This window comes from Oncorhynchus nerka, linkage group LG6 (assembly GCF_034236695.1).
Source record: "Oncorhynchus nerka isolate Pitt River linkage group LG6, Oner_Uvic_2.0, whole genome shotgun sequence".
NCBI classification, from domain to species: Eukaryota; Metazoa; Chordata; class Actinopteri; order Salmoniformes; family Salmonidae; genus Oncorhynchus; species Oncorhynchus nerka.
This window is the reverse complement of record NC_088401.1, coordinates 50,648,360-50,662,160: the sequence shown is the minus strand read 5'-3', so window position 1 is coordinate 50,662,160 and position 13,801 is coordinate 50,648,360. Positions and strand designations below refer to the sequence as shown.

Here is a 13,801-nt window from a genome sequence, read left to right as displayed (position 1 = left end):
TTACCATATTTAACTTTATCTAAGTTTAAAAAGTGAAGTTCAAGTAAACTAGCTGACTATCTTCCCTTGCCTTTCTCTTCCAGGCACAATCTATCTTTTTAATCCTGTAAAAGAACTGATTGCTCCCTCCATCAGACCTCTCTATCGTTTCTCTCTAGGAAACACTCTATCTCCTCATCCTTCCCTTATTAACCCTTGTCCACTCATCCTTATCTTCTCTCTCATTATCTATCTCTTTATCTCTCTCGCCCTCTCTCTCTCTCTCTCTGCACTGTGCTATCGGACATATCCTTGGCCTATGGAAATCTCTCTGTATCTCTCAACCCCCCCCATCTGTATCTCAGGGCTAGTATCATGGTGTGTTATCTAAGGCCTTGTCTGGTCTCATAGGATAAACAGTCCCTTACAGCCTAGGGACATGACAAATCCTGTAGAAGCTACAGTCCACAACAACAACACATCTGCTCACTGTGGACCTAATGTAACAGAATGGAATATCAGGTGCATGTTATGTTTAAAACTTATTTTGATGAAATATCTTAAAACGTGGGTCCAGCGACCCCTGTTGTTAATGAGACAACGTCGGCCTTCAGCCCAAGCTCAGATACAACGGCCGACACGAGGCGAGGCAAAATGAAACTAGCCCCTTTTAGGGTGTTGTGTTGTACAGCAGCTGACTAAAGACAAGGCATTTAGATCACGGAGACTAGGCATACGGTTGAGACAGTTTTCACGGTAACGGGGAATCTTTACATTGACGTGATGAAACTTTGTAACCAAGCTGCCACTGCCCGTAGCAACGTGTTGCAGCAAACGACTGTCATGAAATACATGCACCAGAAACAGGGTACACTTTTGTGACTGTGCAGCAAAATAGCTAGCTACAGTAGCTCTCTTCTTGGCTCGCTAACTGGTTCCTTGGCTGAACACAGAACGTTAGCGTAACGGTCTCTGATTGGCTAAATGGGTCCGTCTCGATCACAAGACCTTAGCTAAAGGTTTTACATGCCGAATCTTGGAAACTCCGATTGACGACATGAGATGTTCTAAAACTAGACTGTTCAGATCAAACCAACTTTGTTCTAAAACTCCTTATGACCGTTGTGTCTCATCTTATGTATCTGCACTGGGATTTAGGATGTAAATCCCAGTTCTGCCCTCTCCCACCTATGTGAGACTGCTGTTCATTGACTACAGCTCGGCATTCAACAGCATAGTTCCCTCCAAGCTCAGCACTAAGCTCAGGATCCTGGGACTAAACACCTCGCTCTGCAACTGGATCCTGGACTTTCTGATGTGCCGCCCCCAAGACATCCGCCATGCTGACACTCAACACGGGGGACCCTCAGGGGTGCGTGTTTAGTCCCCTCCTGTACTCCCTGATCAGCCACGACTGCAACACCATCATTAAGTTTACTGATGACACGACGGTGGTAGGCCTGATAACCATCGACGATGAAACAGCCTATAGGGAGGAGGTCAGTGATACCAACTTTTCCCTCAACGTCAGCAAAACAAAGGAGCTGATCATGGACTATAGGAAACGGAGGGCCGAGCTCGCCCCCTACCACATCGATGGGGCTGTAGTGGAGCTGGTCGTGAGCTTCAAGTTCCTCAGTGTCCACATCGCTAAGCAATTAACATGGTCTACACACACCAACACAGTTGTGAAGAAGGCACGACAACGCCTCTTCCCCGTAAGGAGGCTGAAAAGATTGACTGGCTGCTTCACCTATTGGTAGGGCAACTGCTTGGCATCCGACCGCAAGGCGCTACAGAGGGTGGTGTGGAGGGCCCTGCCATCCAGAACCTCCAAACCATGTGATATCAGAGAAAGGCACAGAAAATTGCCAAAGACCCCAGCCATTCAAGCCATAGACTGTACACTCTGAAACCGCACGGCAAGCTGCACCAGACCAAAAGGCTTCCGGAACAGCTTTTAACCCCATAAGTCATAAGACTGCTGAACAGTTAATAAAATGACTATTTGCATTGACATTTTTTTTTGCACTGGCTCTCATACACCGACTCTATGTACACTCACTGTACTCTACCCACCCACTCACACATGCTTACACTGACACTCCAACACACACACACACACACACACACACACACACACACACACACACACACACACACACACACACACACACCCACTCCAACACACACACACACACACACACACATTGTTTTGTATTGTGTAACTATTAAAACATTTTTGTTGCTAATTCTCTTACTTTTTAACTCTGCATTGTTGGCAAAGGGCTCGTAAGTCAGCATTTCACGGTAAAGTCTACTATAACTGTTGTATTTAGCACATGTGACAAATAAATTTGATTTGACATGATTACCATTGACCTACCGCTACTTGATTGCATCAACATGACCCAGTATGCGAAGAGCACTAGTCTGTACCCAGCTACTGGTCATTTGAGTCAGAAAATGGCACTCCAAGCTTTATACGGAAACACCAAATATCTTCCTAACACCGCAGCAATACAAATCAGAGAGTACACTAGAATGTGAGAATGTTCTTATTATTTTGATGTTCATTATCCATCTGCTTAGTGCTCCTTAGCTGTGTCTCCAGCTTCTACGCTATATTGCTCCTCTACACTACAGCTGTTTGTACAGTCTCCGTTCTGCACCATAATCACAATGTTACCATCGTCAGAAATAAGTCGGATTTGTGAGACTACATCTGGTGTCAGAGATCTCGTGTGTGTGTGTGTGTGTGTGTGTGTGTGTCTGTGTGTGCGTGCATGCGTTCGTGCGTGCGTGTGCAGTACCTGTTCTGCACCATGATCATGGCCATCCAGTCTGAGGGGTAGACGTGCTTCCCAATCAGTTCCTTGAACAGTAGGAACGTTTCCATCAGGAAGTCCTGCAACAACACAGAGAGTGTGTGAGTGTGGCTGTGTGGATTTAAGCAGGCATGCATGCGTGCTTGTGTGTGTGTATGTGTGCATGCTTGTGTACATTTGTGTGTGTGTGTGTGTGTATGTGTGTGTGCATGTGTGCGTGTGCGTGCAACTATGTGTGTGATGTCTCACCACTAGGTCGGTGGTGCCTGAGAAGGTCTCTAGGTAGCTAGAATAGTGGCTGTCATCCATCTGACTCAGAATGGCCGTCATACAGGCCACCACCCTGGACTGAGAGAGAAAGAGAGGGTGAAAGAGAGAGAGAGAGAGAGAGAGAGAGAGAGAGAGAGAGAGAGAGAGAGAGAGAGAGAGAGAGAGAGAGAGAGAGAGAGAGAGAGAGAGAGAGAGAAAAGAAAGAAGAGGGAAAGAGAGAGAGAGGAGGAAGATGGAGAAGAGGGAGCGAGACAGAGAGAGAGAGAGAGAGAGAGAGAGAGAGAGAGGAGAAAGATGAAGAAAGAAGAGAGAGAGAGAGAGGAGAAAGATGAAGAAAGAAGAGAGAGAGAGGAAAGAGAGAGAGGAAAGAAAGAGAGAGAGAGAGAGGAAAGAGAGAGAGAAAAGAGAGAAGAGAGACGAAAGTAATGAATTACACATCCACTGTCAGTCAGCATTAATCATGACTTAAACACGACCAAAAGTATGTAGACACCTGCTCGTCGAACATCTCATTCCAAAATCATGGAGATTAATATGGAGTTGGTCCCCCCTTTGCTGCTACAACAGCCCCTGTCTTTTGGGAAGGCTTTCCACTAGATGTGGGAACATTGCTGTGGGGACTTGATTCCATTCAGCCGCAAGAGCATTAGTTAGGTCGGGCACTGATTTTGGGCGATTAGGCCTGGGTCGCAGTCGGTGTTCCAATTCATTCCAAAGGTCTTCGATGGGGTTGAGGTCAGGGCTCTGTGCAGGCCAGTCAAGTTCTTCCACACCGATCTTGACAAACCATTTCTGTATGGACCTCGCTTTGTGCACGGGGGCATTGTCATGCTGAAACTGTAAAAGGCCTTCCCCAAAGTTGGAAGCACAGAATCGTCAAGAATGTCATTGTATGCTGTAGCGTTAAGATTTCCCTTCACTGGAACTAAGGGGCCTAGCCCGAACCATTATTCCTCCTCTACCAAACTTTACAGTTGGCACTATGCATTCGGGCAGGTAACGTTTTCCTGGCATCCGTCAAACCCAAATTTGCCCCTATCGGACTGCCAGATGGTGAAGTGTGATTCATCACTCCAGAGAACACGTTTCCACTGCTCCAGCGTCCTATGTCATCCATAGAACATTCTTCAAAGAGTCTTGACACTCATCCAAGTGTTTCCAGGTGCTTTTTTGCCAAACTTGAGTCGACTTCTTGGAGAAATGGGTCCCGTTATGTACGGCAAAAACCAAACACTGCATTCCACAGTAAGAACCTCATAGTAGCAGTGTGATGGTATGGGGATGCTTTGCTGCCTCAGTGACTTGCCATCACTGAAGGAACCATGAATTCTGCTCTGTATCAGAGAATTCTAAAGGGGAATGTCAGGCCTTTCATCCATGAGCTGAAGCTGAAGCGCATCTAGGTAAAAAATAAAATAATGTATCCCCAAAATCAAGCGCAAAGTGATATGTGGTATTGGAACTTTTAGCTGGAAGGATCAAACTAATTGGAATGTTTAACAGCAACATAATTCTCATATCTCCAATTTAAGATGGGTCTTACCAATGGGCAAAAACTGGTTGAATCAACATGGTTTCCACGTCATTTCCACCAAATAATTCAATGTGACGACATTGAATCAACTTGGGAAACTGATTGGATTTGCAAAAAGTCATCAACGTAATTGAAATTTTGTATTTTTCAAACCAAACGCTTAACTTCAATCCAATGACATGGTGAATCTTTTGGTTGGTTTTGAATTTCGAATTCACGTTAGTGGAAAACTCAACCAAATGTAAATCAAAACCTAGACGTTGAACCGACGTCTGTGCTCAGTGGGTTGCTGTGATGAGGATGCACATAAAGGGTTAAACTCTCCACCCCACAATCACATTAGAGAGAGGAGAGGCGCAAGGACAGGAGAACCCCCCCCCCCCGATCATCCCTCAATCACTCCCTCTTCCAACCCCAATCTTGCTCTCTTCAGTTACCCTTCCTCCTCCTCATATGTCCGTCTCTCCCCGCGCCTCTCGGTCCTCTCACCCTCTTTTCTCCCTCTGTCACTGTACCATCCTGCTTTCTAGACACATCTGCTCACCTCTTCTATTTCAAATGTCATATTATGTCTGTATACAGTGTTGTTGTGATGTGCAAGTAGTAGTACAAAAGGGAAAATAAATAAGTATGGGTTGCATTTACAATGGTTGTTCACTGGTTGCCCTTTTCTTGTGGCAACATGTCAGAAATCTTGCTGCTGTGGTGGCACACTGTGGTATTTCACCTAATAGATAGGGGAGTTCATCAACATTTGATTTGTTTTCATATTCTTTGTGGGTCTGTGTAATCTGAGGGAAATATGTGTCTCTAATGTGGTCATACATTTGGCAGGAGGTTAGGAAGTGCAGCTCAGTTTCCACCTCATTTTGTGGGCAGTGTGCACACAGCCTGACTTCTCTTGAGAGCCAGGTCTGCCTTCGGCGGCCTTTCTCAGTAGCAAGGCTATGCTCACTTCTCCCTCTTTCCCTCTCTCTCTCTCTCTCTCTCTCTCTCTCTCTCTCTCTCTCTCTCTCGTCACGCTATCTGCCCCACTATCCCTGTCATCCTCTCTCTCTCTCTCTCTCTCTCTCTCTCTCTCTCTCTCTCTCTCGTCACGCTATCTGCCCCCATCCCTATCCCTGTCATCTCTCTCTCTCTCTCTCTCTCTCTCTCTCTCTCTCTCTCTCTCGTCACGCTATCTGCCCCACTATCCCTGTCATCCTCTCTCTCTCTCTCTCTCTCTCTCGTCACGCTATCTGCCCCACTATCCCTGTCATCCTCTCTCTCTCTCTCTCTCTCTCTCTCTTCTCTCTCTCTCTCTCTCTCTCTCTCTCTCTCTCTCGTCACGCTATCTGCCCCACTATCCCTGTCATCCTCTCTCTCTCTCTCTCTTTCTCCCTCTAACTCTCTCTCTCTCTCTGTCTCTCTCTCTCTCTCTGTCTCTCTCTCTCTCTCAGCATACAGTTCCCTCAGAAAGTATTCAGACCCCTTGTCTTTTTTCACATTTTATGACGTTACAGCTTCATTCTAAAATTGATTAAATCTACACACAATACCCCAAACACTTTTTTGGTACCCTTCCCCAGATCTGTGCCTTCACACAGTCCTGTCTCTGAGCTCTACGGACAACTCCTTCGACCTCATGGCTTGGTTTTTGCTCTGACATGCACTGTGGGACCTTTATATAGACAGGTGTGTGCCTTTCCAAACCAATCAATTGATCAATTCCAATCAATTGAATTTACCACAGGTGGGACTCCAATCAAGTTGTAGAAACAGCTCAAGGATGATCAATGGAAACAGGATGCACCTAAGCTCAATTTCGTGTCTCAAAGCAAAGGGTCTGAATACTTATGTAAATAAGGTCTTTTTGTTTTTTAACACATTTGCAAAAAACTTTTTCCGCTTCGTCATTATGGGATAATGTGTGATGATTGCTGAGGATTCTTATTTATTTAATCAATTTTAGAATAAGGCTGTAACGTAACAAAACGTATATATATATATACACCTGTCTCTATGTATCTGTCCTTATGTCTATCTGTGGTTGGTAGTGACGGAGTGAGATGGGATGGGGACTGAAAGATGAGAGAGGGGGAGCGAAGGAGTGATAGATGATGGATGATATTTTCAGATGGAGATATTTTTTGGGAAATGGGAATGTGTGTGTGTGTGTGCACTTGCATGCATGCACAAACACATACACACATAGAAAACCGCGAACACACCTCAGGAGGTTGGTGGGACTTTAATTGGGGAGAACGGTCTTGTGGTAATGGCTGAAGTGGAATTGTTGTGGAATGGTATCAAATACATCAAACGCATGGTTTCCAGGTGCTCGACGACATTCCATTTACTCCACTCCGGCCATTATTATGAGCCGTTCTCCCCTTAGCAGCCTCCTGTGGAAACACACACACACACACACACACACACACACACACACACACACACACACACACACACACACACACACGCAAACACACACACACACGCAAACACACACACACACACACACACACACACACGCAAACACACACACACACGCAAACACACACACACACACACACACACACACACACACACACGCAAACACACACACACACACAAACGCTTTTACCATCAAATAGGCTTGGGTTTTCCTAGGGTGTTGTAGAAGGGGGCGGTGGATGAGCGTAATCCGATGACTCCGGATCCACAGGTTGTTTGTTCAATCCCAGTTGGTAAACACTCCTTTAAAATCTAACCCAAACCTTAAGCCCATGACTCCGGTTCCGAAGGTCACGCATTCCATCCCAGAGGTAGACACAATTATTATAATTATTTTTACCCTATCCCAAACCTTAAACCTTAATTTAACCATTCGGAATAACACTATCTAAAACCTTCAATCTTAACATCTAAATTTGACGTTTGGAGAAATGTGGATAAACGTACGACTCTGAAGCCAAATTGGTAAAACCGTGAGATGAAACGCCTGGAGGGCTACCCTTTACCAATCACCACGGGAGCATTGTCTCTGACATACACACACGCACGCACGCACGCACGCACGCACGCACACACACACACACAAAGCCTAATCATTGTGACACACCCAAAAAATGCAGGCACACAATCAGACCAGCCAGGTTGCTCCAGATCCACTGCAAAATTAAACATCCGTCGAGGTAAGCATGACGTCGGGATATGGCGTCAAACCTGGCCACCAGGGGCAACGGTGAGCGCTAATACAGTCAGGTGAGCTAGTCTGTATTAAATATACACTACCGGTCAAACGTTTTAGAACACCTACTCATTCAAGGGTTTTTCTTAATTTTTTACTATTTTCTACATTGTAGAATAACAGTGAAGATGACTCTGGGGCTGGGCGGTACACCGGTATTGATTCACGGACCCGTTTGGGTTTTTACCGGTATACCGGTATTGATTCACGGACCCGTTTGGGTTTTTACCGGTACACTGGTATTGATTCACGGACCCGTTTGGGTTTTTACCGGTACACAGGTATTGATTCACGGACCCGTTTGGGTTTTTACCGGTACACCGGTATTGATTCACGGAACCGTTTGGGTTTTTACCGGTATACCGGTATTGATTCACGGACCCGTTTGGGTTTTTACCGGTACACCGGTATTGATTCACGGACCCGTTTGGGTTTTTACCGGTACACCGATATTGATTCACGGACCCGTTTGGGTTTTTACTTTACGGTATTTGAATGTTTGGTTCGTTAAATGTGATATAGTTTGCAAATCAAAACCATGAAATAACACACATGGAATCACGTAGTAACCAAAAAAAGTGTTCAACAAATCAAAATATGTTTCATATTTGAGATTTTTCAAATAGCCACCCTTTGCATTGATGACAGCTTTGCACACTCTTGTCATTCTCTCACAAAGACACGGCGGTTGGAACCAGAGATCATTTCATAAAAAATGAAAAGCTGAAATGCCTTGAGTCAATAAGTATTTCACCTCTTTGTTCTGACAAGTTAAACAAGTTCAAGAGTAGAAATTTGAGTACAATTTGTCACAGACTAAGTTGTATGGACTCAGTATTTGTGCAATAGTAGTGTTTAACAAGATTTTCTGACTACCTCATCTCTGTAACCCACACATACAATTATCTGTAAGGTTCATCAGTCAGGCAGTACATTTCAAACACAAATTCAACCACAAAGACCAGGGAAGTTTTCCTATGCCTCGCAAAGAAGGGCACGTATTGGTAGATGGGTAAAACAGAGAGAGCAGACATTGAATATCCCTTTGAGCATGGAGAAGTTATTGATTACACGGTGGATGGTGTATCAATACACCCAGTCACTACAGAGATACAGACCTCCTTCCTAACTCAGTTGGGGCAAATCCAACACAGAACATCACAGAGTACCACACTTCATACATGTTATGGGTATGCTTGTAATCGTTAAGGACTGGGGAGTTTTTCAGGATAACAAATAAACAGAATGGAGTTAAGCACAGGCAAAATACCAGGGGAAAACCTGGTTCCACCAGACAATGGAAGGCCAAATCTACACTGGATTTGCTCACCAAGAATACAGTGAATGTTTCTAAATGGCCGAGTTACAGTTGGCAAAATCTATGGCAAGATCAGAAAATGATTGTCTAGAAATTATCAACAACCAATCTGGCAGAACTTGACGAATTTTGAAAAGAATAATGTGCAAATGTTGCACAATCCAGGTGTGTTAAGCTCTTAGAGACGTACCCAGAAAGAGTCCAATGGTGCATCTACAAAGTATTAACCCTGGCATGTGAATACTTATGAACATGTGATATTTCTGTATTTCATTTTAAATACATTTGTAAAACATTTTTTTTTTGCTTTGTCATTTGGAGGTATTGTGTGTAGATAGGTGAGAGAGAAACAAATATTTTGAATTCAGGCTGTAACACAACAAAATGTGGAATAAGTCAAGGGCTATGAATACTGTAGATACGGCCAGCAAGATAGCTATCTAAGGTTAGCATGCTAACCAGCTACACTGACAGCTGTCAGTTCCCTATTTGTTGATTTTTCTTCACTCCGCGCGGAAATCACCACGTCGTTCTATCCCACCCCAATTCGTGAATATGTATAAGTGGCCTGCGTCATTCTTCGGTGGAACGTTAACGAGCACTTACGCTCTAGGGAAGGAATTATGTTGAAATAGGTGTGGCATCACCCACTGATGGGGGCCTTTAACCATTCAGAATGAATGCCTAGAAATGTGACGTTTGGACGTCAGTGAGACTGTGAGAGTGTGTTGATTCAGACACACAAACTCAGACACGCTGACACACACACACACACACACACACACACACACACACACACACACACACACACACACGTACACATTCAGACACACAGAGACAGACACACACACATTCAGTCACACAAAAAATGCAGGCACACATTTAGACGCACCCACACACACACACACACACACACAGAGACACACACACAGACAGACACACTGACTCACACACACATTAAGACGGCGTCTCTGTGGGTAATGTTGGTTACATAAAGCTTTAATTAGGAAGTGATATTTCAGCTCTGTGAGCAACGTTCTGCTTATCCCTCTATCTCTCCCTGGTAGAACATGACACCAGACACCCTGTCAAGATCCAACCTCTTTCATCTCTTCTCCTCATTTCTTCCATTGCGCCACCCCTTCCCTTCCCTCCCCTCCTCTGTCTGAACTGAAACAAAGTTTGTGTGCTCTGTGTGTTTACTGTGACACTGCTGCCAACCCGAATGCTTGATGTGTCCGGCACATAAGTGCGCACGCACAAACACACGTATACATGCACAAACACACGTATACATGCACAAACACACGTATACATGCACAAACAAAAAAAAGACACAAATAACTGCAAGCACGCATTCACACACCAAACTGCAAACAACCAAACAAATCCTCCCCAAGAGTCAACTTCAAACACTCAGATAACTCAGCTCAACTTCTAGAGCTCTCCATCTCTCTCTCTCTTTCTGTCCTTCTCCCTCTCTGACAGTGTTCAAGTGAGAACGGCTGATTACTAATAGGATTATCAACAGGGTAGACTACACAGACACACACACACACACACACACACACACACACACACACACTATGAAGACACAGACGCAAACGTAACGGAGGCAGTGCGAGAGCACAAACAGTCAAGTAGTGAGTTCATTACATATTGTCGGTCTATCCTAGATAGAGTAGGTGGGGGTTGGGGCCAGCAGTTCATTGGCTTACTTCCCTGTAATTGGTAGTCTCTGAGAAATTAACACAGTCCTCAATCTCTTTACTCACCCTCTGAAACACACACACACACACACACACACACACACACACACACACACACACACACACACACACACACACACACACACACACACACACACACACACACACACACACACACACACACAGAGAGAGCTCTAGTCCTGTCCAGGATCTTATGTAACTGCCAAGAGATTATTGAAAAAAGCAGGACACAGATGCTCCGCTGGGGATTTTGCTCCCTCCTCTCTTTCTCATTCTCTTTCTCTCCATTCATCCGTCTGTCTCCATCCCCCCTTACCCCCTTTCTCTTTTATAGAACTAAAATCAAAGACAGATTTCAGCAGGACAGCAGCCAGGTTCGCTCAAGATCCATTTAGAAAACCGGCCACTAGGGTCAACGGTGAGCTCTTTTACCACCAAGTAGACTTGGGTTTCGCCAGGGCGCTGTGAACAAGGGTGGCGGATGGGCATAAGCCACGAGCTCCGGCTCCGAGGCTCGCGTGTATAATCCCAGTGTTAGGCACTTGTTTTATTTAAATAAATAATGCAGCCCTATCCTAAACCTTACCCCTTAACTTTAACCTTGGAGTTGTTTTGTTTGAACCCTATCCTAAACCTTACCCCTTAACTTTAACCTTGGAGTTGTTTTGTTTGAACCCTATCCTAAACCTTACCCCTTAACTTTAACCTTGGAGTTGTTTTGTTTGAACCCTATCCTAAACCTTACCCCTTAACTTTAACCTTGGAGTTGTTTTGTTTGAACCCTATCCTAAACCTTACCCCTTAACTTTAACCTTGGAGTTGTTTTTGTTTGAACCCTATCCTAAACCTTACCCCTTAACTTTAACCTTGGAGTTGTTTTTGTTTGAACCCTATCCTAAACCTTACCCCTTAACTTTAACCTTGGAGTTGTTTTTGTTTGAACCCTATCCTAAACCTTACCCCTTAACTTTAACCTTGGAGTTGTTTTTGTTTGAACCCTATCCTAAACCTTACCCCTTAACTTTAACCTTGGAGTTGTTTTTGTTTGAACCCTATCCTAAACCTTACCCCTTAACTTTAACCTTGGAGTTGTTTTGTTTGAACCCTATCCTAAACCTTACCCCTTAACTTTAACCTTGGAGTTGTTTTGTTTGAACCCTATCCTAAACCTTACCCCTTAACTTTAACCTTGGAGTTGTTTTGTTTGAACCCTATCCTAAACCTTACCCCTTAACTTTAACCTTGGAGTTGTTTTGTTTGAACCCTATCCTAAACCTTACCCCTTAACTTTAACCTTGGAGTTGTTTTGTTTGAACCCTATACCAAACCTTACCCCTTAACTTTAACCTTGGAGTTGTTTTGTTTGAACCCTATCCTAAACCTTACCCCTTAACTTTAACCTTGGAGTTGTTTTGTTTGAACCCTATCCTAAACCTTACCCATTAACTTTAACCTTGGAGTTGTTTTGTTTGAACCCTATCCTAAACCTTACCCCTTAACTTTAACCTTGGAGTTGTTTTGTTTGAACCCTATCCTAAACCTTACCCCTTAACTTTAACCTTGGAGTTGTTTTGTTTGAACCCTATCCTAAACCTTACCCCTTAACTTTAACCTTGGAGTTGTTTTGTTTGAACCCTATCCTAAACCTTACCCCTTAACTTTAACCTTGGAGTTGTTTTGTTTGAACCCTATCCTAAACCTTACCCCTTAACTTTAACCTTGGAGTTGTTTTGTTTGAACCCTATCCTAAACCTTACCCCTTAACTTTAACCTTGGAGTTGTTTTTGTTTGAACCTTATACCAAACCTTAACTCTTAACTTAACCTTTCGGAATCGGTACCTAAACTTAACTAGCCGCAAAGCGCCGGCGAAAGCAGCAGCCGCAGCAGGAGGAGCATCCCAGCGTGTCCAAAACATCAACAAACTGGATGAACTAGTAACCGGAAGGTTGCAAGTTCAAATCCCAGAGCTGACAAGGTACAAATCTGTCGTTCTGCCCCTGAACAGGCAGATAACTCACTGTTCCTAGGCCGTCATTGAAAATAAGAATTTGTTCTTAACTGACTTGCCTAGTTAAATAAAGGTTAAAAAAGTCAATTTGGTCAAACCGTGAGTTCTTGTTGAAGGACAGAACATTCATCTACAGGATTTTGTCAGTAGAGAATAACGCATCTCAAGAAAAACAGATCCACACAAAATAATACAATAACACCGACAGGCAGACAGACAGGCAGACAGAAACAGACAGGAGACATGAATACAGAGACCAAGACAAATGTGTGCAATACCACAAAGAGAGAGAGAGACACACAAATGTTATTTTAGACTGACAGTCATGCACCGAGATATGCAATCAACCACACCTCAGGACAGAAGAGGCCCTTCTTGTCATTCAATTATCTCTGCCACATTCTCTCTCTGCCACATTCTCTCTTTTTTCTCTCCTCTCTCCCTCACCTGGGTTTTTGTTGAATGAAAGAGGATGGGGGAGAGTTAGAGACGGATAGAGAGAGAGGGGGGGTGAGAGAGGCAGGCAGGATAGGAGCAGTGTAATCAGCTGGTATGTTTGCATGTCAGAGAGTACTGATTAGACAGATCAATGACTTCACAGCTCAACGTCTCTCCGTCGGGCACAAAGAGCTCTATCAAGCCCTTTTTCTAACAACCCCGGCTAACGCCCTGAGATACTTAGCGAGGGAAGGAGGAAGGGAGTGATGGATGGGCGGGGGAGGAGAGGGGAATAAGGTAACGACAGGGAGAGAGTCTGAGATGAGGGAAATGGGAATAGAATTTAGACACATTAGCCTGACCCCTAAAATGACACCCCTCGTCTCCACTCCTTCTTACCTCCTCCCTCCCTCTTTCCCTCGGTCCTCGTCTTGCAGTAATGTGCTCCTTTTCCCATCACAACATCCTCCAAAATCAAATTACAGA

The 13,801-nt window shown here is 44.3% G+C and overlaps 1 protein-coding gene across 1 annotated transcript in view; it reads right to left on the bottom strand.

Annotated features, from left to right (window-relative positions):
* Positions 1 to 13,801, bottom strand: part of LOC115130563 (dedicator of cytokinesis protein 2-like) — a 181,136-nt gene that overhangs the window by 39,381 nt on the left and 127,954 nt on the right. Inside the window, exons 27-28 of the mRNA XM_029661828.2 lie at positions 3,057 to 3,155; positions 2,793 to 2,887 (exon numbers count right to left, since the gene is read on the bottom strand). Of these exons, the coding sequence (XP_029517688.2) occupies positions 2,793 to 2,887; positions 3,057 to 3,155 (194 nt within the window). The remainder of the gene's footprint in view (positions 1 to 2,792; positions 2,888 to 3,056; positions 3,156 to 13,801) is intronic.